This window comes from Microcebus murinus, chromosome 10, assembly GCF_040939455.1.
Source record: "Microcebus murinus isolate Inina chromosome 10, M.murinus_Inina_mat1.0, whole genome shotgun sequence".
Classification (NCBI taxonomy): domain Eukaryota; kingdom Metazoa; phylum Chordata; class Mammalia; order Primates; family Cheirogaleidae; genus Microcebus; species Microcebus murinus.
The window spans coordinates 4,734,604-4,757,947 of record NC_134113.1 but is presented as its reverse complement, the minus strand read 5'-3'; the positions used below and the strand labels follow the sequence as shown (position 1 = coordinate 4,757,947).

At 54.3% G+C, this 23,344-nt stretch overlaps 1 protein-coding gene across 1 annotated transcript in view; it reads left to right on the top strand.

Moving 5' to 3' along the window:
* The window catches only part of ARHGAP8 (Rho GTPase activating protein 8), a 46,413-nt gene that overhangs the window by 13,505 nt on the left and 9,564 nt on the right, over positions 1–23,344 (top strand). The window contains exons 4-7 of the mRNA XM_076006923.1: positions 3,008–3,094; positions 6,329–6,427; positions 7,785–7,895; positions 22,964–23,037. Of these exons, the coding sequence (XP_075863038.1) occupies positions 3,008–3,094; positions 6,329–6,427; positions 7,785–7,895; positions 22,964–23,037 (371 nt within the window). The remainder of the gene's footprint in view (positions 1–3,007; positions 3,095–6,328; positions 6,428–7,784; positions 7,896–22,963; positions 23,038–23,344) is intronic.

Below are 23,344 nucleotides of genomic sequence, written 5' to 3'. Positions count from 1 at the left end.
GAGCCACCACATCCAGCAGAAATAGTATTATTTTGGTTTTTTTCAGCTACTTAAAAATATAAAAGCCATCTTTAGCTTGCAGACTGTACAAAGCAGGCAGCAGGCTGGATCCGGCCTGTGTACCCGTTTGCCAACCCCTGGTCTAGTGAATCGCTGGCGAAGAAACAACCGCACGACTGTTTCTTCACGGAGTGCCCTTGCTGCTTGCTTGCAACGAACAGGCTTTCTGGCGCCCTGTGTTGGTGAGGGAGGCAGCCCCATTTTAGAGAGGCGCCCCAAGTAACTTACCCGCGGTCACTCAGCTTGTGCGTGGTGGGGCAGGACCCACCCCAGGCCTCTGCCTCCCTCCCCTACCCCACGCTGCCCCCCACTCAGCTGTGGCCCGGCGTTGGCAGACTTTTTCCTGAGATGTCTCTCATCAGTATATTGCACAATGTACATACTGCACAATCACCTGCGAGATATATTTGGCTCATAGACGGCACCGCTGGTCATTAATGTCGGTACCCTAGATGCCTCTGGGTTTTCCCTCTTCTAAGATACACCCAGATTCCTTGAGGGGGACCCCCCCCCCCACTTCTCACTGGCCACGAATCAGCCCGGAGAAACAGACCCCACCTGAGCCTGCAGCTGTCCCTGTCCCTTCCTGGGGGAGGGGCCTGCCTCATAGTCACGGGTAACGTCCACTCGGGAGAAAGCAACAGAATTCCTTAAAGTTCAGGCACGGTGTGCCCGTGACAGATGTCTAAGTGTAGCCGGCGAGCTGGAACCGGTTGCCGGCGGCAGCGCCGAAGCAGAAGGTGACATGGCGTGGAGCCGTGGGCGCTGGCAGAGTGATGAGCGGAGCCTTCGGGAAGGGAGGGCTTCCAGTCGGCAGCCACTTAACCTGGGCCGGAGGGCACCAGGCAGAGGGGGAGGAAGGCCGTGGGCCTGGTCTTCAAGTTGTCAGATGGAAGGAGGTGGTTGTGTTCTGTTGTGACTGTCCCCTTGCTGGGGGTGGGGCAGGGCTGGGGGTAGAGACTTTGACTCGGTGGAAGCAAGAAGGAGGACACTGTGAGTGTCAAAACCATCCAACCATGGGGCATCTGCAGGGGGTGGTGAGTTTCCTGTCTCTGGAGGTATGCAAGTGGAGCTCGGAATCCGATTAGATGAGATTTCTGCAGTGAGCGTTTTTGGTCTGCCGTTGCCGTGTGCCGCTGGGTTTCCCACTTTTCTGTCTTCTCTGCTGTTGGCTTCTCACCCTCCAGGCCATCCTGCTGGGTCACCCCTTTGGAGGGGACACTGGTTCCCGCACAAGTGTTCATGTCCCACTTCCAGGAGTGCTGGCCTCAGCAGAGGGCTCCCGCCATGGGGGCACCTAATGACGGCCCCTGCAGCTCAGTCTGAGGCTGGACTTAGTGGCAGCTGCCCGATGGGCTCCTGGGCAACCGGACGTCACTGCCCTGCACCCAGAGCCTGTTTGAAAAAGAATTAACTAGCATTTCTTGGGGAGAAACAGTGAGGCTACAAATGTCCTGCTCTTATGCAAAATTGTATGTAGTACTTTTTGTTTTGTTTTGGTGTTTTTGAGACAGAGTCTCGCTTTGTTGCTCAGGCTAGAGTGAGCGCCGTGGCGTCAGCCCAGCTCACAGCAACCTCAAACTCCTGGGCTCAAGCGATCCTCCTGCCTCAGCCTCCCGAGTAGCTGGGACTACAGGCATGCGCCACCATGCCCGGCTAATTTTTTCTATATATATTAGTTGGCCAATTAATTTCTTTCTATTTATAGTAGAGACGGGGTCTCGCTCTTGCTCAGGCTGGTTTCGAACTCCTGACCTGGAGCAATCCTCCCGCCTCGGCCTCCCAGAGAGCTAGGATTACAGGCGTGAGCCACCGGTCCTGGCCTGTATGTAGTACTTTTAACCTTCACTGCTGCGTCTTGGCTTAATTACTACTGCGATGGCCAAATGGCGATTTCAATCGTTAGTTGGCATTTTACTGTGAGGAAGAGCTTTTTCTTCTCTTTGCTTATTCGCATCAGTACGGACATGAGACTTCCTATTTTATTCAGTGGGCTATAGTCCATTGCTGTCATGATTTAACGATCAATTGTTCCAGATTTTGCTCCCTGGGCGTCCCTGCAGGCCACCCCCGGGTCCTGACACGCCCCCGGCGCTCTTCCTTCCCTTCCCAGTACCAGGCTCCCCACGCCCATCTTACGTTTTCTCACCCCAGCCCAGGAGGCGCCAATGCCCAGGGCGCCCTGGTCCCTGCAGTGGGGAACTCCTCAGGAGACCACGGTCCGGACACGGGCAGCACTCGCTGCCTTTAGCACATGTACTGACACACCTGGATACACGTCACCATCCGTGCTCACGGTTGCCTCTGCCCTGGCACGCTGGGAGGCCCGGGTTCCCACGCCACAGGGCTCGTCTGTGCCCTCCTCTCCGTGCGTGGGCCTCCCTCACCCAGCCTGGGCTCCAAAGCCCCACCTGGGCTGCGGGCCCCTTCCCCCCCCCCCCCCCCCCGCTCGACGCCCTCCACGTGCTTGGGCTCAGGCGCCTCTTGCTGGGCCTGTCGCTGCCCGCCCTGCCCACTCCGTCCTGGGTCCGGCCTGGTGGTTTAACGACCGGCTCTTGGGCACGGCGTGGGGGCTGGCTGGCACCGTCTGCGTGTTTCCGTGGTGTGAGTCCTGCCGCCCTGGCCAGTCTCACCCAAGCTACCAATGTGACATCAGTGGACAGAGTCGGGAAGAGACGGTCAGGGGCCACCTTCGTGCAGGTGTCCCCCACGTGGCTGCCACAGACCCGCGTGTGCTCTGCAAGGTGTGACGTGCCACGTGGGTGCATGCGTGCATGGGACGAGGGCGCCCCACTTTCCCCAGGTTCAAGCCCCTTCTGGTTTTTGTTGGAGTCCCTTAAGTTGACCCTGATGAGAAAAACGTGGTTGAGGCGACGCCTACGGTCATCCGGCTCAGCGTGCGTCCCTGGGTCTAGAGGCCGGAAGTCATCTCGCGCTCCCTCCGCAGATACAAGAAGAACTTGAAGGCGCTGTACGTGGTGCACCCCACCAGCTTCATCAAGGTCCTGTGGAACGTCTTCAGACCCCTCATCAGGTACGGGCCGCTCTGGGTGAGGCCCTCGCGGGGGTGGGAGCTCTCCGTCCTCGATGTCCCCGGGCCCCTGGCCAAGCACCATGCAGATCCCATCTCCTGTGCCCCTGCGTCTTGCCACCCCGCCCACCCTGCGGGGGTCTGCGGTGGGTCGCAGGCCACCCCGGGGTCATGCAGCGTGACCCACTGAGGGTCATGGACGACAGTGCCGGCCTGAGACGCTGCTGAGGTTCACACCTGGTGTCTGAAGTCCTCCCTTGGCCTGAGCACGCACTGTCACCATGTCATGCTAGGCGGGTGCACAGGTCTCAGGCCGCTGTTCTCACTGCCGGGGTCTATTACAGAGGAAGGACTCGGGCACGTTTGGGCAGAGTCCCACATCTGGGTGGAGCTTCCAGCCGCCCTCTCCCCGTGGCTCCTCCGGACAGTGCAGCGTGTGCTGCAGCGGAGCATCCTGCTAAGCAGGGAAGCCCCCCGCGCCCGTGTCCAGGTTTCTCGGGGGTCGGTCACGTAGGTGTGGGGCACGCACACAGCTGTCCTGAGTTGCTCGGCCCCTCCCGAAGTCAGCCTGGTACAGCCCGGGCCCCACATGTCCCACTGGTGGCACGGACTGTGTGTTGTGACCCACAGCCTCAAGTGTGCACAGAGACCCCGTCTCAGGCAGGTGTTCCACAGACTGCGAGATTCCGAGATTCCGTCCAGGAGCAGGCCGAGGCCACGCCTCCCTTTGGAAGGCTCAGGGTTGGGATGCCCCAGGCCTGCCGAGTTAACCCTTTACCGCACAGCAGCCCAAATAAAGCCACAGCCCAGTGGCCACCTCCTCCGGCTTCCTCCACATTTAGGCTCTTTCCTGCTGGACAATCTCTGCCTCAGCGTTGGGAGCGTGAGCTCAAGGGGATGATGAGAACCCGGAGCCCTGCCAGGGGCATGGGGCATCCTTTCTGTCCTCCCAGCGTGGCCCTGTGCTTCAGGCACTAACTGTGCGCACCGAGCCGCACCAGCAGGGTGGGGCCCTGAAGAGACCCACAGACTCGGTGCCTGAGTGGGGCTGAGTCCCGGCCAGGCGTGCACTCGGATGGGTCAGGGCACTCGGACGAGGTGGCTGCATCCGTGAGGCGGGCGGAAGGACCCTGGGAGGAGGAGGGTCCTGGACCCACCTCCTTCCTCTCCCCATCCCAGCCCCCCAGAGAGCGTGGGGAGCTCGGTGCCCAGGCACCTGCCTGTCTCCCCGTGAGATGACTGCTCCCCAAGGGCTCAGCACCCACCTCGCCCTGTCCCTGTGTCTGTCACTGCACCTAGCACTCCGGGGAGTGTTGGCAAGCGCCAGTCCCTGTGGGGGGAGCTGCCCCGCCAGGTGGGTCAGAGCTTGTCCTTCCCCACCAGCCGCCAACGCCATCATCCCAGAGGCCCTGAGAGGCTCCACTGGGAGAATTCCTGAATCATCGGGCTTGAGTGGCGCCCGGTTAATACGAGCCAAGGAACTCGCCTGGTTTTACTAGAGTTCCCCGCCTGTGGTTCTCACCCAGTTGCAGACACACAACTATCAAAAGGTGGGGTTTTGTGTGTTGTGTGTCTAACCAGGACTCACACCCCAGTGTCGCATGTGCCGTGGTTGACTTCTGGGCCTGTGGACAGTTATGTAGAACGGCAGGGTCCCTCGGCCCTCAGTGGCTTCCTCCTGTTTGCCACGGAGGGGTGGGAAGCACGCGGCAGCCCTGGAGAGAGCCCCTGACCTCCTTCCAGTGGGGCCAGACAGTCCCTGAGCCGTGTGGAGTCCGAATGAGCAGGTGGCAGGGCCACTGCTCACCAGCCCCTTCCCCAGGGCCCTGGGGTGCGGGGACTCGGGCAGGCCTGCCTCCCTCCCTCCCTGTACTTGGGGTGACGTGCACACCGCACTTTGGCGGCTCTACTGTGGCCTCAGCCTTCGCCCCGGTCCCCTGCCTGCTGGGCAGCATCCTTGAGTATAGAGACCTGGTGGAAGCCACTGTGCAGGTGACCTGGGGTCCCTGAACCGGGTCTGACTCTCCCTCGTCCACTAGGAGGAGCCGGTGCACACGGCTCGGCCTCCCGGGGCCTGGGCTCCGGTCCAGGCGGCTGCTGGGGAGCCAGCGGGAGGGGGTGGACCCTGGCTGGGAGCCGGCGCCCGGCCAAGCGTTTTACTTCTGCCCTCCCATTTGCTCCTCCCGACTCCGTTTGTGTTTTTGCTTTTGCAAAGGTAATTTGGATTATTTTAATTTCACAATGTAAATACCATTGAGAATATGTGAGTGCTTATATTAAGACTTGCAAATTGACATAGAAGTTAGTGCGAAATATCTTTGGTTTTGCCGAACACGTAACTTTCCTGGTAACTATACGATTCTTTGCCCACATTAATAGCTGTGCACCTTACACAGATACAATAAGGAAGTGATACTGTTCTAAGAAAATAAGCCCAGACCGTCGCGCAGAGCGCTGGCTTGGTTCCGTGTGGAGCTTTGCTCCCTGACATCCGTTGGCGACCCTCATCCTGCTGCCGGCGCTGAGCCTCGCTAAGAACGCTGACGGTCGCTAGTCTGGCAGGTGTCGGGCAGCAGTCGGGCCCATGCGGTCCTCTCGCTGTGTCTTGCCCCCCCCTTGCTTGGGAGGGGAGCCCCGCTTTTCACAGGGGAGCGAGGCCCCGAGGGGTGGCATGACTTGTCCCAGGTACGAGGGAGTTGCTGGATTCGGCCGGGGCTGGTCTGGCCTCACAGCTGACGTGCTCCCCTGGGGTCTCCAGAGAGCCGCGACTGTGGGGACAGACCTGGAGGGTCTTTGGTCCCTGCCCCCAGGGACACTCTCAGGAGGTGGCCAAATGCGCAGCCGTCACAGACCCCTGAAACCACAGGGGACCGAGGCTGCCCTGCGGTGGGCTTCATCCTCAGGGCCCCTCCCTGCTGGTGGCTCAGCACCCCACTCTCTGCACCCCTGCACCCCAGAACAGAGCCCCCTGCACTCCCATGCCATCTCCCGTATGTATCTGTGCGAATCCGGGGCAGATTCGAATTGGGGGGAGATGTTTATGCGGATGAGTCTCTCTAGAGTGCCTGGTACACGGAGATCTCACGGAGATCTCTGTCGTTGCAAGTTTACGGTGTGTCAGCGTTTACGTTTCCTTAATATGAAAATGCCCACGTTGTGCCTTCCAGTCTCCTGTCGCCGACCCCCTCCTCCCCGCAGCCCCGCCTAACCGTGTTTTGTTTGGCTTCTGCTTCTCAGCCACAAGTTTGGGAAAAAGGTCACCTACGTCAACTGCCTGAGCGAGCTCCGTGGGCACCTCCCGCGTGCCCAGCTGCTGATCCCCCCGGAAGTCCTGCGGTGAGTGCCCGTCAGCCCCCGTGCTGGGAAGCCGGCGTGAACCCACCTTCGAGCGTCCGACGGTCTCGGTCTGGTCCTGTGCGCGTGGAAGGCTTAGTTTCCAAACGTGCGCCGGGCCGGGCCAGTTGGCTCGGAGATCCGCGGCGTCGGCAAAGCCACGCGTTAAGGAGGCCGACTGCTGACTCGGGGGAACGACCCCGCGGGGGCTCTGCGCAGGACGGGACGTTTCCTCGCCCGCCTCCGCAAAGCCCACGGGAAAGCGAGCAGGGACGTGGCGGCTGCCACGCGTGAGCTGCCAGCTCCTGCCTGCGTGTTCCCGAGTGCCCCGGCTGGCTCCCTGCTGGGTCCCTGCTGGGTCCCCGGTGCCTGGCGCACACTCGGGCTCCGGTGCACACTTGCCTGCGTGAAGGAAGGGAGGGAGGGAGGGAGGGAATGGACATAAGTATCTGGGAAACCGCTAACTGCTGTACGAAGCCTTTTTTGCTTGAAGGCTTTAACCTCGGCCTTCAGAGCTCACCCGTCCTCCATCATCTGTTCATCGTGGTTTCATTCACTCGTTCAACAGACATTTTTTTTTTTTTTTTTTTTTTTTTTGAGACAGAGTCTTGCTTTGTTGCCCAGACTAGAGTGAGTGCCGTGGCGTCAGCCTAGCTCACAGCAACCTCCAACTCCTGGGCTCAAGTGATCCTTCTGCCTCAGCCTCCCGAGTAGCTGGGACTACAGGCATGCGCCACCATGCCTGGCTAATTTTTTCTATATGTATTAGGTGGCCAATTAATTTCTTTCTATTTATAGTAGAGACGGGGTCTCGCTCTTGCTCAGGCTGGTTTCGAACTCCTGACCTCGAGCAATCTGCCCGCCTCAGCCTCCCAGAGAGTAGGATTACAGGCGTGAGCCACCGCGCCCGGCCTCAACAGACATTTTAAGCGAGCACCTACTGTGCCACAAGCCCTGTTCTAGGCACCACGGGAAGAGCCAGGTCCCTCTAGCACTGGGTCCCTCCAGCTCTTGTCGTAAGTTCAGACGCTTGGGAGACCAGGTGGCCGTGCCCGCCTTCTGGGCTGACCTCGTGGCTGGAGGGTCAGCCTGCTCTGCTGGCCGGGTGGGGCCCCTGGCCAGGGGTTGGCGGGAGAGAGTGGGCATTTGACGGGGGTGGGCTGTGCTTCCTGCCTTTTGTGTGAACACCCCATGGCAGTGGGGGTGGTGGGGGTGTGCACGGTGACGGGACACTCAGGTGTCCCACAGATGTTCGTGGGGCATCCATTTCCCCACCCCCACCCCCAGCACGTGGAAGTGGCCTCCGTGGCCTGAGGGTTCTCCCTGCCAGGTGAGAGTCGTGCTCCTGCTGTGTCCACAGGTACGACGAGAAGCTCCGGAGCCTGCACCAGGGCCGGCCGCCTCCTGCCATGAAGACGCCGCCGCCAAGGCCCCCTCTGCCCACCCAGCAGTTTGGCGTCAGCCTGCAATAGTGAGTGGGCCTGAGCCCCGGGGCCTGCTCCTGTTCCCCGGAGCCTGGGACACTTCTGTGTCCGGGGACCTTTTCCCCAGACCTTCGCCGTAGCCAAGCTTAACCCCGCAGGAAAAGGGAAGCAGGAGGCGGGGGCCTCGCTGCTCTGTGCCTGAGTGCAGGGTCGCGCCCTGTTGAGACCCTGCCCTCCGGGTACCCAGCAGGGCTCGGCTCCACCGCCTTGGAGGGGGTGTGGTTACGGGACTTCGGCCAGCGACACGGGAGTGGGGTGTGTCTCGCCTGGAGGAAGCTCTTAGAACTGGTGGGCAGTGACCTCCCTCCGTGGTGACATGGCAGCCCAGGCCAGATGGCGCGTCCTCCCTCCACATCCCCGAGCGGCCGTAGCACACGCCCTGCCGGCACCCAGACGGGACACGGGCCACGGTGGGGACAGGCTTGTGTGCTGGGTTCCCCTGCTGAGGTTTAGGGGCTGTTGTCACCGCAGCATAACCTGCTCTTCCTGATGCCCTGTGTGGTTGGCCGCGTGACCTTGAACTCACCCCTCCTCCCAGCTCGTTTTCCTATTCCTGAGATGAACGTGTCAGACCACACGATCATTAATCTTTAACGACTCCTTAAACCGTTCTGTGCCCCCGTCCCTCCCCAGCATGGCCAGGCCAGTGTCACCCGTCTTTTGTGATTTGGTCTCGGCAGCACCTCCTCCAGGAAGCCTGCCCTGATGCCCTGGGCTGCACGCAGAGCCGTCCCCCGTGGCAGCCCCGAGCTGAGCAGGCCGCTGCGGGGAGTTTCTCTGACAGGCGGGCGAGGGGGATGTTATCCCCCACTCCGCCGTGGGCCAGTCTGGTGGGTCGCACCCCGGGCCGGAGAGATGCCGGTGCGTCCTGGAGCTCAGTCTGCTCATGTCCACGCGAGTCATTTGTCGTTAGAGACTCGCGGTGATTTGGCTTTTTTACGCTGAAATCTGAAATCTGTAATGCCGGGGTGGACTTCAAAACACGTGAAAGAAAGGTTTTGAGAACCGAGGGGGCACCGGGCTGGGGGAGGAGGTGCATAGCCCACTCGCCCCTCCCACGGGCTCCGGAGTCGGGCAGGGGGAGCGGAGGCAGAGGAGGCGACATCCACGCCCTGACCCCGGACCCGTGTGCAGGTCGCCTTACGGGCAGCAGGGACTTTGCAGCTGTGATTAAGTGGAGGATCTTGGGACGGCCTTCCTGGGTTATCAGGTGGGCCCGAGGCAATCACGGGTCCTCATAGGAGTGGGGGGAGGGTCAGAGTCAGAGAAGGCAAGTGCCACGGGAGCAGCGTCGTGGCCGTGGCGGGGGCCAGGAGTCAAGGAACCAGGCGGCGCCTCTAGAAGCTGGAGGAGGCGAGGAATGGGTTCTCCCTGGGGTTTCCGGGAGGGGCGTCCCTGCATCCACCCGTTTTAGACTTCTGGTGCCTCTAGAACCGCAAGGGAACAAATCTGTGCTGTTTGGAGCTACTACATTACTGGTAATTAATACGGGGTGGCGGGTGGCGGGCGGCGGGCGCGTGTGCAGGGTGGGGACAGGAGTGTGAGCGTCCCGGAGCGAGGCGGGTGTGCCCCCAGGCAGCGTGAGCCTGGCAGGGGCGGGGCCCGGCGTGCAGGTGCTGTGGGGCATCTTGTTCCCCACACAGGTGTCCTTAGAGCCGCACTGTCTCTTTCTGTTTTCCTTTTTTTTTTTTTCTCTTTTTTTTTGAGACAGAGTCTCACTGTGTTGCCCAGGCTAGAGTGAGTGCCGTGGCGTCAGCCTAGCTCACAGCAACCTCAATCTCCGGGGCTCAAGCGATCCTCCTGCCTCAGCCTCCCGAGTACCTGGGACTACAGGCATGCGCCACCATGCCCGGCTAATGTTTTTCCATGTATATTAGTTGGCCAATTAATTTCTTTCTATTTATAGTAGAGACGGGGTCTCGCTCTTGCTCAGGCTGGTTTCCAACTCCTGACCTCAAGCAATCCACAGGCCTCGGCCTCCCAGAGTGCTAGGATTACAGGCGTGAGCCACGGCGCCCGGCCCAGCACTATCTCATAGATGGCCGTGGTCTGCACACAGTCTAATATGGCAGCCACTGGCCACATGTGGCTAGTGCAATTGAAGCCCTGAATTTCTAACTTTATTCAGTTTTAACTAGTTTGCATTTGAATAGCTGCGCGTGGCTGGGGACTGCCACGTCCGACAGCACAGCTCTGACCGTTGCGTTTCACCCCCTCTCCCCCGCCAGGCACACCCGGGGAGAGTCACTTAGGCGTTGTGTAAGCACTTTGCCAACAGCTCAGCACGGCAGTGTAGTACGTGTTGACATGCAGTGCACCCCCAGATATATCTGGGACACAAGTTTTACTGCCAAACGGAACTTCCTCTTCCTTTTCTAAACACTGTGCTGTTGCGACCCACTCATCCGCCCCTAATGGCCCCCCAGGACGGCAGGGCCAGGCAGGCACCTGCAGTGACGGTGGGCCCCTCTGGGGGTCGCTGCCGAGAACTTGGCCCTCGGGGACCAGGCCCAGGGAGCCCCCAACAGCAGCCCCCAGGATTGTCAAGCCATCCAGTGACCGTTTTCCCACGTTTCTGAGGCCTCTGTGCCTCCAGCCGGACGCTGGTTCTGCGGGGCTGGTTCTGCCCCCGGGGCGCGCTCATCACAGGGTCGGGGCTGGTTCTCAGCCGGGAGGCTCCAGCCACGCCTTTCTGATCATCTGACTTCTTGTCCAGGGCACTTCTGTCTTACCATCCAACGAAACTTTAAATGTGAAAACCAAAAACCGAAAGCAAGCGTAACTCGGACTTCTAAAGCCGTCCCCGCGAGGCAAGCGTGGAAGCGTCGCTATTTGCGTTCCGAGCAGGTGCCTTTCAGAATGTGTTGACGGCAGGGAAGCTGTCCGTTTCTGCTTTAACTGTCACCTGGCAGGGTCCATCCCTGCTCCAGGGCCAGGGGACAATGAGTGACACTGGACGGCCTTTGAAAAACATTCTGCGTGGGCCACTTTGGGAGATGATCTACGTGATTGCCTCTTTCCGTTAATATTTTATGCTGTTTCATTGCCAACGATTATAGTAAAGCAGCAGTAAACATATTTTTAAAAGCACCAGATATGTAATTTGTTTGGACTATGAATGAATGAAAAGTCATTAAAATTCATAACCGAGTCCTATTCATAAATGTTAATCTGCTGAGTTCAGTTCAAAAGCGTGCAACAGAAAGCTACCACCTTGGAACGAGCTAATTAAGTTAATATATTAAGGGGAAGTCAGCGATTCAAGGTCTTCGCTGGCTCACCGTCCCTGAAGGCGGAAATAGACACATCCGAGTTCCGCCCAGGCAGCCGTGGGGGTGGAGAGCTCCGGCCTCCTTAGGGGAGGTCACACCTGAGCTTTGGCACTTTCCAGCTTTGGGGAGTCCACTTAGTGACAACTTCGTGTCCCAGTTTCTTTCCCTTACTGGAACCCCCAGGGCCCACGGGAACTTACCCCAGGGTGCGTGGCCTGCTCTTCCTCCAACGCCACCACCCCCTCCTCCAGGAAGCCGCCTTTGATGACGCCACTTGGAGTAGGACGTGAGCTGCTCCTGTGATACTTGTGTGTGACACAGACCCCCGCGTTCTCAAGGCCTAGCACCGAGCAGGATTCAGGGACTGGATGAGGCACTGTCCTACAAGTGGGTCCAGGACACTGCCAGCCCTGGGATTATCTTTTTTTTTTAAAGTATGCAATTCAGTGGTTTTTAGTATATTAACAATATTGTGCAATCATCACTGTTACCTGATTCCAAAACATTTTATCACCATTTTACATCCCGGCCAGCATCGGATGAGAGTTCAAATTTCTCTACATAGTTGCCAACACTTGTTACTTTTTAAGAAAATTATAGCAGCCCTAGTAGGTGTGGAGTACATATTTCATTGCAGTTTTGACTTGCATTTCAGCGATGGTTAATGGTGCCAGGCATCTTTTCGTGTGTTTATTGGCCATTTGTATGTCTTCTCTGGAGAAACGTCTATTAGAGCCTTTGTACCATTTTTTATTTGGGTTGTCTATCTTTTTATTGTTAGTTATAGAAGTTTGTCGTATGTTCAGGATAGGAGGCCCTTGTTAGATATGTGATTTGCAAATATTTTCTCTTACGCTGTGGGTTGTCATTATACTTTCTTGATGGTATCTTTTGAAGCATAAAGGTCTTAAATTTTGATGAAGTCTAATTTATCTGTTTTGTTTTTTTCTTGTTGCTTATGCTTTTAGTGTTTTATCTAAGAAACCATTGCCAAATCCCAGATCATGAAGATTTATGCCTATGTTTTCCTCTTGAGAGTTTTTTTTTTTTTTTTTTTTTTTTTTTGAGACAGAGTCTCGCTTTGTTGCCCAGGCTAGAGTGAGTGCCATGACCTCAGCCTAGCTCACAGCAACCTCAAACTCCTGGGCTCAAGTGATCCTTCTGCCTCAGCCTCCCAAGTAGCTGGGACTACAGGCATGAGCCACCATGCCCGGCTAATTTTTTCTATGTATATATTAGTTGGCCAATTAGTTTCTTTCTATTTATAGTAGAGACGGGGTCTCACTCAGGCTGGTTTCGAACTCCCGACCTCGAGCAATCCGCCCGCCTCGGCCTCCCAGAGAGCTAGGATTACAGGCGTGAGCCACCGCGCCCGGCCTCTTGAGAGTTTTATAGTTTAGCTATTAGATTTCGGTCTTTGATCTATTTTGAGTAGAATTTGTATATGTTGTGAGTTGGGGTCAACTTTGATTCTTTTGCATCTTGTTCTAGCGCCAGTTGTTTAGAGGACTATTCTTTCCCCGTTCAGTCGCCTTGGCACCCTTGTCAGAATCCGACTGACCATAAACATGAGGGTTTGGCACTAATCCTACTTCATTGATCTGTACCTCTGTCCTTATGTTAATGCCATGCAATCTTTTTTTTTGAGTCAGAATCTCACTGTGTTGCCCAGGCTAGAGTGCCGTGGTGTCAGCCTAGCTCACAGCAACCTCAAACTCCTGGGCTCAAGCAATCCTTCTGCCTCAGCCCCCCGAGTAGCTGGGACTACAGGCATGCGCCACCATGCCCGGCTAAGTTTTTCTATATATATTTAGTTGGCCAATTAATTTCTTTCTATTTTTAGTAGAGACAGGGTCTCGCTCTTGCTCAGCCTGGTTTGAAACTCCTGACCTTGAGCGATCCTCCCACCTTGGCCTCCCAGAGTGTTAGGATTACAGGCGTGAGCCACCGCGCCCGGCCTCTAGTGGGTTTTTAATGTTCAAGTCTTCTGTTTCTTTGTTGATTTGCTGCCTAGTTGTTCCATTCATTATTGAAAGTGGAGGATTGAAGTCTCCAACTATTATTTTTAAATTGTTTATTTCTCCCTTCAATTCTGTCTGTTTTTGCTTCATGTTTTGGGGCTCTATTATTAGGTACATAAATGTTTATAATTTTTATGAACTCTTTTAGGATGATAGAGATGTTCTTCTTTGTCACTGGTAACAATCTTTGTGCAAGCCTATTTTGTCTGATATTAGCATAGCCAATACAGCTCTTTTTGGTTACTGTTTGCACGATACATCCTTTTTCACCACTTTGCTTTCAACCTATTTGTGTCTTTTTAACCTACAGCGTGTCTCTTGTAGACAGCATATAATTAGATCATGGTTTTTTCTCCATTCCATCTTTTCGATTGGAGTGTTTAATCCATTTATATTTATCATGATTACTGATAATGTCAGAGTTCCATCTGCCATTTTGCTATTTGTTTTCTATATGTCTTAATGTCTTTTTTTGTTCCTTTATTCCCCTGTTACCACTTTTGTTTTTGTTAAATAGATACTTTCTAATGTACCATTTTAATTTTGTTGTTTCTTTTTTTTTTTTTGAGACAGAGTCTCGCTTTGTTGCCCAGGCTAGAGTGAGTGCCGTGGCGTCAGCCTAGCTCACAGCAACCTCAAACTCCTGGGCTCGAGCGATCCTTCTGCCTCAGCCTCCCGGGTAGCTGGGACTACAGGCATGCACCACCATGCCCGGCTAATTTTTTATATATATATCAGTTGGCCAATTAATTTCTTTCTATTTATAGTAGAGACGGGGTCTCGCTCTTGCTCAGGCTGGTTTCGAACTCCTGACCTTGAGCAATCCGCCCGCCTCGGCCTCCCAAGAGCTAGGATTACAGGCGTGAGCCACAGCGCCCGGCCTTGTTTCTTTTACTATATATATTTAACATATTAACTGCCCTGTGAGTTGTATTAGTATTTTTAACTCATGCTAGTTTTTAGCTTGGGGCCTTGTGAAGCATATGTAACTTGCATGTCTCTTCACCTTGAGCCACGTGAACTATTTTTCAAGTTGCATATAACTCACGCACAGAAAACAATCTTAAAAATAACAAATTTTTCATTAAATTAGAAAGGATCATTTTTGTTTCCGAAGTTTTTATTCTATTTTCGTTATAAAACACCATGGCCCCGAGGAAAAAAAATTTTTTTTTCTAGTGTGGCAGTCCATGTGTTAAAAGTATTTTCTTAGTAGTTGTTCTAGGGATTAGAATTAACATCTTAATTTATAACAATCTAGTTCTGATTAATAACGCCTTCATTTCAATAACATGCAAACGTTTTGCTTTATTCCTGCTCCCTTCCCTTGTACTGCTATTGTTATTTACAAATTATTTTTGTAGAGACAGAATCTTGCCATGTTGCCCAGGCTGGCCCCTAACTCTTGGGCTCAAGCGATCCTGCTGCCTCAGCAAGTGGCTGGGACTACAGGTGTGTGCCACCACCCGTGCCTGGCTGCAGATCACATTTTTATTTTGTGTCCCGTAACACACATTTATAATTCTGTGTGGTGGCCTTTTTCAAGTAGGAGAGGGGGAAAAAGAATTACAAACAATAATACATTTATACTCTTTTTTTATATTCCCCCATGCAGTAACCTCTCCCTGCGTTCTTTATTTCTTCACATAGAGATGAGGGGCTTTGTGGGTGGGAGTTAAAAAAAAAAAGATTGTGGGACTTGCAAACTCCTGGGCAAATACAACATTTGGGTGTCATCTCCCTTCCGCCCCTTCTGCTCTTTCTTCCCCACTGGAGGAAACATGATCTGATCACCATCAGATCACCAACACATTCAGAGAATACCCTTGGGCTGCTTACTTTTTAATTTTTAATTTTATGTTTTGTAGAGATGGGGTCTCACTGTGTTGCCCAGGATGGTCTCGAACTCCTGGCCTCAAGCAACCCTCCCGCCGTAGCTTCCTGATGGCAGGTGCGAGCCACCACTCCCGCTTCCCTGGGCTGCTCATTAGCGAGCAGGACCGTGCGGCCCTTTCGCTTTCTGCTTGTCTTCCAGAACTAAGGTTCTAGCTGCACCAGGTCCCACGTTTGCTGGGGAGGAAGGGACAGGTGTCTGTCTGTCTGTCCCTTTTTCTCTGTGTGCCGGGGATCCGCTCGTCTCTGCTCTTTGGTGCCTCGTGGCTGTCCAGGGAGCCAACTCTCGCGATCCCGCTCTTGCCGATCCGCCTCCCGATGGGGCATGGCCTCCCGCAGGCTCCAGTTCTGAGCCGCGTGTGCCGGCCTGACTTGCCAGCCCTCCACCCGGCTGGAGCTTCGGGCACGGGCCGGGCTAACGGTGCCACACGGTTGCTTGTTGCTGACCTGTCCCCAAAGGGGGCCAGCCGTGCAGACGTGGGACTGCAGCATTCTGGGGCCTGTCACCTGTCACCTCCCAGCACCCCCGCCTCACAGCAGACCCCCAACTCACAATACAGGGTTGTGGTCCGTTCCTTTTGAACCTAGGTGCAATGAGTCAGATTTTAATTTGAACCCTGGCTCTGGCCAACCTTAGGCTGTGTGGCTCCAGATAAAATAATTTGCATCTCTGTGCCTCAGTTTTATCCTCTATAAAAACAGGGGCACGATGATGTGGCCAACGGGCTTAGTATCTGTGTGGTGCACAGTGGTCACTACGATCATTCACACGTGTTGCTCGGCTCCACCAGTGTCCGGGACCTCTCTGGCTGGCTTTGTCACTAAGAACTTTGCAGGTCGGTGATAGACTGCAGCCCTCCATCCCGTTTCCAACAGTGGGAGGGGACGTTTGCATTTAGAAGACTCGTGACCCTCTCAGAGGGGTGGGCAAAGCTGGGGTGTGCAGGTCTGCTTGGCACTCCCCACTGTCACTGTGATTTTAGGATGGCAGTTCCCCTCCCCCATCTCTCCTTATTTGTGCATTGCTTCCGTGCAAAACCAGGGAAAGAACATGCTCTGAGTTACTCTAAGCACATCTCCCAAGGGGAGGGGTGCAGCTAGAATACATGCTGACAATCCCCAGAGCCCCTTGGTGGGCAGACGCTGTCCAAGCGCCAGGCAGGGGACCCCCTGGCCCCGGAGCACGCCGTGCTGACCAAGACATCGTGCCCCACCCCTGAGCGTCCTGCCCGGTGTGCACCTCGGAGCTTTGGTTCAGGGTGTGAGTTTAGTACGGTCCATGCGTCCTTCCTGAGACCAGACCCTGACCCGCACACGCTGAGTTGCATAGGAGGGGTGCGGTGTGATAGGATTCGCCACTGCCCAGGGCATCTGCCCCCCCAGCCAGGAAACACACATCTGCCATCCAGAGTCCCCGGGGTCATTGTTATTCTCTGCACTGACTCTCGGTGCATCGAGCAAGCCTCTCTCTGAGCCAGCAAGCAGGGGACGGGCAGGGGAAGAGAAACCCAAATTGTGGGTTTCTGCTCTGTGAAGAGCAGTAATTTCACGCCAGGGCCCTGGCTCTGCGGCTGGCTGAGAGAGAGGTGCCAGTGAGATGTTGGTGCTCTTTATTTTTTTTTTTTTTTGAGACAGAGTCTCACTGTGTTGCCCAGGCTAGAGTGAGTGCCGTGGCGTCAGCCTAGCTCACAGCAACCTCAAACTCCTGGGTTCAAGTGATCCTCCTGCCTCAGCCTCCCGAGTAGCTGGGACTACAGGCATGCGCCACCATGCCCGGCTAATTTTGTCTATATATTTTTAGTTAGCCAAGGAATTTCTATTTATCATAGAGACAGGGTCTCTCTCTTGCTCAGAGCTGGTCTCAAACTCCTGACCTTGAGCAATCCGCCTGCCTCGGCCTCCCAGAGTGCTAGGGTTACAGGTGTGAGCCACCGCGCCCGGCCTCTTACTGTTGATTTACAGCCTACCAAAGCCTTTTATATCCCTCATCATTTAATATTTGCAGACCCTGGAGAGAGGTCACCAGCATCTCTACTTTCCAAACAGAGAAACCGAGGCTGGGAGGATGAAGGACTGGCTGACGGTGACCCAGCCACCAGGGGCGGGCAGGGCGGGGACTCGGGCAGGTCTTTCCGGTTCCAGAGGCGGCAGAGGGGAGGAGCAGAGCAGCTTCGGGGCACCCTGGGAGATCCGTCTGCCACAGTCCTCCCTCCCCAGGGACACGCTCTGGGGGGCCCAGGCCACCCCCACCCTCGCAGGGTCGTCAGTAGGAAACCTGATGGGGGAGGAGTGGGGGCGGGGCAGGACCCCCTGAAGGCGGTTCGGCCCTCGTGGCACTTTGGGGACTGAATTGTTGCTCAGAGTCCTGAAGGTGAAACTCCAGCAAGAGGGAAATGACTTGAACCCAAACCCCATGTCGAGATCAGGACGTGCAGGGGCCTTGTCACGGCCACTGATGAAGTTTTTTTTTTTTTTTTTTTTTAAGAGAGTCTCACTCTGTTGCCCGGACTAGAGTGCTGTGGCGTCAGCCTAGCTCACAGCAACCTCAAACTCCTGTGCTCAAGCAATCCTCCTGCCTCAGCCTCCCGAGTAGCTGGGACTACAGGCATGTGCCACCATGCCCGGCTAATTTTTTCTATATATATTAGTTGGCCAATTAATTTCTTTCTGTTTATAGTAGAGACGGGGGTCTCGCTCTTGCTCAGGCTGGTTTCGAACTCCTGACCTGGAGCAATCCGCCCGCCTCGGCCTCCCAGAGTGCTAGGATTACAGGCGTGAGCCACCGCGCCCGGCCTACGCTGATGAAGTTTTAATCATTGCTTAAGTGGACCAGGTGTTTCGGATTCCTCCGTAAGTCCTGGAATAAAACCCAAAGCACACTTGGTGCCACGTCCCCCCGATAAATCACGCAGCGTAGAGACGTGCCCAGGCGGCCGTGGGTGGCTGCAGAAAGAGCAGGGATTGAAGTCGGGGCCGCGCCTGCCTCCCAGCAGTGCCCCTCCCGCCGGGGGACCCGCGCCGGTCACGCGGCCTCTCCCAGTACCCTCGTCTGATCTCTGATTCGGGCTGATGAAATTTGGGGATGACATATCCGTAGCAGACGGCTAGAGCGAGGGTCCACGCTCAGACTGGCGGCGTGAGTCTGGCCCCGTCCGTCACAACCGAGTCTTCCCGTGATCTGTCACCGCCTCCCAAATTCCCCAGCGCTCGGCAGCGTCAAACAGCCGCCACGTTACGTGTCCCGTGAGTTTCGTGGATCTGGAACGTGGGCAGAGCTCGGCCGGGCACATTCGCCCTGGGTGGCGGGGTTGGCGGAGGTGGGTCGGTCGGTGGTGTCTGGCTGGTGGCCAGCGAGGGCCCTAGACGCCGGCTCTTGTTCCTGGCGCCTTCTGGGCTCAGTGGGGACCGTGGGCCAGTGCACCGCACGTGGCATCTCCCCAGCCCGACGTCATCCTAGTGGCTGTGCTGCTCACGGGCAGCCGGGGGCCCCGGCACAGAGGTTCCCGCGAGGGCGGGGGGGGGGTGAATTCTCAGCTGTGGGTTTACGGGATCAAAGAACGGGACCAATTTTGGGGGCTTTTGGTTATCGTGGAATCGCTCTCACGTGCTTTGCAGAGCCTGAAGCCGGTATGTATCAGTCAGCTCTCGCTAGTCGTGCTGCGTAACAAACAACCCTTTGTTCGTGTGGCCACAGCCACACCTCAGTGCTAGTACCTCCTGCCCCAGAACCTAGAGGCTCCAGGTGGGAAGGGGGCACCTCCTTCTCCCCCATCAGACCCTCCCTCACCTCCTAGAAGGCACCCTCTCTTGTGCTCAGTGCCTCCCCCGTAGGGACCCCCAGCCTCCTCCTGTAAGGGGGTGGGTAGGGCTGGAGGTGAGAGGAACATCCCCAAAGCTAACCCTAACCCTAAAGCCCCCGGGGCCCAGGCCTGGTCAGTGTGTTGCAGGTAAACACAGTTGAGTCATCACCTGCAAGGAGGGAGGGCTGGCCCTGGCAGGCGGGGGGCTGGCCTGGCGACCTTGGGGGCCCCCGGGGTTCTATGGAGGCTCTGAGCTGAGGCTGGTGAGGAGGTTGGTGAGGCCGGGGCATGTCAGGAGCTCTCGAGACAAAAGAGAAAAGCAGCACCTTAGGGCTGTTTCAGTCCAAGTTCTCGTGTCAAGTTTAACGCGAATGAGGCCGGGGAGGTCAAATAGAACACTCTGGACCCCAGATAGGATTTGTGTGTGCTGCTGTGGGCAGGCACAGGACACTTCCTCTGTCTCTGAGGCAGGGGGGTCACTGGCTGTCTTGCCCGCATGTCCCAGGACCCGGTGGAATCAAGCGGAACCACGTTGCTTGTGTTGGGCGGTCGGCTTCACCAGTAAAGATGGGAAGAGCTGAACTTCAGCTGTTCTCGGGGAGCGAGGGAAGAGGCTGGAGTCCACCCCTGGGTCGGAGAATTGAAGGGGGAGTTGAACCTGCCTCCCCTTTCCGATCCCCATGTCCGAGGCGCCCACTCGGCACTGGGGCAGAGTGAGACCCAGGAAGGCCGGAGGGGAGCAGGGGCGGTGACCAGCCACGAGCCTGCCTCTCTGCCTCCAGAAACCCTTTGACGGTAAATCGGCGACTCCTGCTTCTTGCCCCGGTGGAGTCACAGGGAACGGATCGGCCGTTCTGCCTTCAACCAGGGAAGCAAAGAGTCTGTAGGCATTGGGCAGCAGCAGAGCCCTGCGACTCCCGGGAGGAAGGACACAGAGGGAGCCCTGCCGTTGCGCTAGCTCCCCAGGCTGCAGAGCAGGGAAGAGGCTGCCCTGCAGACTCCGGCTTTCTTGCAGAATTAAGGGATAAAGTTTGGAGTTTAAGGAGGCCACGGTGGCCAATGCTTGTGGGGCAGAGTTCCAGAGGGGGAACTCCGAGGTCTGCAGCAGGTTCCCCTCAAGCCTCTGGCTGATGCTGATCTGTTCATACAGTTCCCGGGGGAAAGGGAAGGAAAAGCAGCAGCCCAGAGAGTCATTAGGGCTCACACAGGGCTGGGAACGGTCCCCTCTGTCGAGTGCAAGGACTTCGTACCAGTCAGGGCGTCGGATGGAGCCTCTCACAGGGGTGTCGCCTTAGTGGGGAGCTAACTTAACCCTGAGCTAAAGACTGTTCCAGATTCTCCCCAGCAAAACCAAAAGCAGTCCTCGGAGGAATATGCCTGTTTCTGAATGACTTAATGGAAGAAGAAATGCAGTAAAATCCAGCCACCAACTGTGTAAAATTCCCAAAGAAAACTTAGAAGGCATGCACAGCAGCAGGAAAACGTGATCTCAGGGCCAGGAGAAAAATCAGTCTGTAGAAACAGACCCAGAAATGACCAGGATGATGTGATCAGCAAACAAGGACGTTAAAACGGCAGTTATGAAGGTGGTCTGTGTGTTCAAGAAACTAGAAACATGGACCTGATGAAGAGACATTTTAAAAAGAAACCAAATGGAACATCTACAGATGAAAAGTATAATTTTTGAAATGAAAAATACACTAGATAGCATTAACAGCAGATTAGATATTACAAAAGAAAATATTAGTGAACCTGAGGGACCTAGCCATAGAAATTATCCAAAATGAAACACACAGAGACCAACCTGTGGCACGATATTAAATAGCCTTATATAATTGGGAGTCCAAGAAAGGAGGAGAAGGCAGACAAGTATTTGAAAAAATAATGGCCAAATTTTTTTCTAAATTTATCCTCACTACTGCACTTGACTAGTCTTTAAAAAAAAAAAAATTCTAAATTTGATGGAAACAATAAACTCACAGATCTAATGACGTCAATGAACCACTAGCATAAAGAATGTGAAGAAAGCTATATATACCAAGGCACATCATAATCAAATTTCTTAATATTAGTGACAATTTTTAGAATAGAGAAAAAAAGGCACTACACATAGAAGAACCAAGAGCAGAGTTATAGAATTTCTCACTGGAAAGGCAGAAACCACATGTTATTAGAATAATATCTCTTTTAAGTATTGGAAAAAAAATCTGAATTTCTCAATCCAAAATTATATGCCCAGCAAAAATGTTTCAAAAACGAATGTCAAGTAAAAACTTTGAAATGAACAAAAGCTGAGAGAATTTATTTTCAGCACACCTACACTATGAGAGAAGTGAGGAAAGGTCATGCCAAGTGGAAATTTGGATCCTCACAAAGGAATGAAGAATGCTGGAAATGGTAAATATATGAGTAAATAGAAAATAAATTTATTTTCTCATTTTAAGAGTATCTTTGAAAGTAAGTTGACTTTTTAAGCAAAAATAATAAAGTAGTATGAGGCTTAAAACATGTTGGAGTATTATATATGGCTTAACACAAAGGATGGGATAGGGAATGGAAATATACCATCATGAGGCTTTTATAAGTAAAGTATAATATCATTTTAAAGTAGACTATATTACATTAAATATGTGTAATGTAAAACTAGGGCCATCGCAAATAAAAAAAATACATCTAATATATTAATAGGGGCATAAAATGGAATCCTAAAAAATATTAACCAGCAAAACAAAGTCAAGAAAAGAAGAAAAAGGAAACAAAGAACAAATAGCAAGATGGTAGACTTAAACTTGGCCATGTTGGTAATTATATTAAATCTAAGTGGCCTAAACATTCCAATTAAAAGACAGAGATTCTCAGGTTGGACTTTAAAAAGGAAGATATTACTGATGTTTAAAATATGAAAATATAAGAGATACTGTAAGGTAAAAGAATAGAAAAGGCTACGCCACGCAGCCACCAAGCAAAAGGAGACTGGAGCAGCTGTATTAATGTCTGACAAAGTAGACTTCGGAACGAGGAACGAGACCAGGTACCGAGAGACATTTCATAACGTTAATGAAGACATGACACTCCTTTAAATTTATGCACTAGTAACATAAATTTAAAATACATGAAGAAAAAGCTGGTAGAACTGAAAGGAGAAATAGACGAGCACGCGGCTTTAATAGGAGACTTGAACACCCTTCTCTAAAGCATTGATATTAATGGAACAGGTAGACAGAAGATCAGTGGTCTGTAGAACACTTGAACAGCACAACCAAATCAACCAGTTTGATTTAACCAAATATGAGTTACGAACACAAAGCGGCAAAAGTTTTTCAGACGTTGGACGACAGCATAGCACCGTGACTCCTGAGAGAAAGGAGACGGGACATTGGAGGGACACGCTCCCTGAGAAGAGCAAAACACACGTTCCTTTCAGCTAGAAAGTGGCAGAGCAGGACTTAAGCCAGGTGTGTGTGACTTCAGAGCCACTTGCCGTCTCCAGCACGGTCTCCCAAATGTGCTGCTGTAAGGAGAGAAAATTCCGACGAGGAAAGAGGAAAGCATGTTGAGTAGGAGCTAAAGTTTCTTTACCTGAATTTCTGCTTGAAAATAGCACAGTAAGAGACGGGGTGTCAACCTGTCTAAAGGTGCTGTACTGGGTTTTTACAAGTATGTTTTTCAATTGAATCAGCATCCAGCCCAGAGCTCCTGGTTCTGCTCGCACGGCCAAACCTTCCCCCGTGTGTTTCCGTGTTCGGAATGCCCTTCTCTCTTTTGTCCTCTGGCAGGCTCCTATTCATCCCTCAAAACCCAGCTCTGAAGTTCCCCCCTAGAGAAGCCTCCCCAACCCCCTGGTCTTCTCTCCATCCCTCTGATGGAGTTCTCAGATGCTACACTATCGTGTATTATTTTGGCCTCTCTTTTGGCCACCAGACTTCCTAGTTCCTGAGGGCTGAGGCTGCGTCCCTCTCTCCCGGGACAGCTCCCTGGTCCTGTGTTTTCCCAGGGCGTGGGAGGAGCAGAGCCTGTGCTTGTCGTGCTCAGCACGCCCAGGTAAAACTTGCTTTCTTTCTCCCCTCAGCCTCAAAGACAAGAATCGCGGCGAACTCATCCCCCCTGTGCTGAGGTCCACGGTGACGTACCTGAGAGAGAAAGGTGAGCGCGAGCCGGCTCCAGCCAGGGACCTGAGGCTGCTGGGCGTCCCTCCCTGCGAGGTCCGTCACGGACCCTGAGTGCCCGCACGCAGGCCGGGGACTTGGAGGAGCTGGAACCTGCCCAGGCGGTGTGGCCAAGAAGGCCAGGTGGAGCTCTGGCCTCAGGTAGTCCGGGTTTGAATCCTGGTGCTGCCATGTGCTAGCTGTGTGACCCTGGGCCAGTTCCTGCCCTCTCTGGGCCTCCTTCCCGCACCTGTCCCGTGCGGTTAATAACAGTACTTGACCCACAGGGCGGTTGCAAAGCCTGA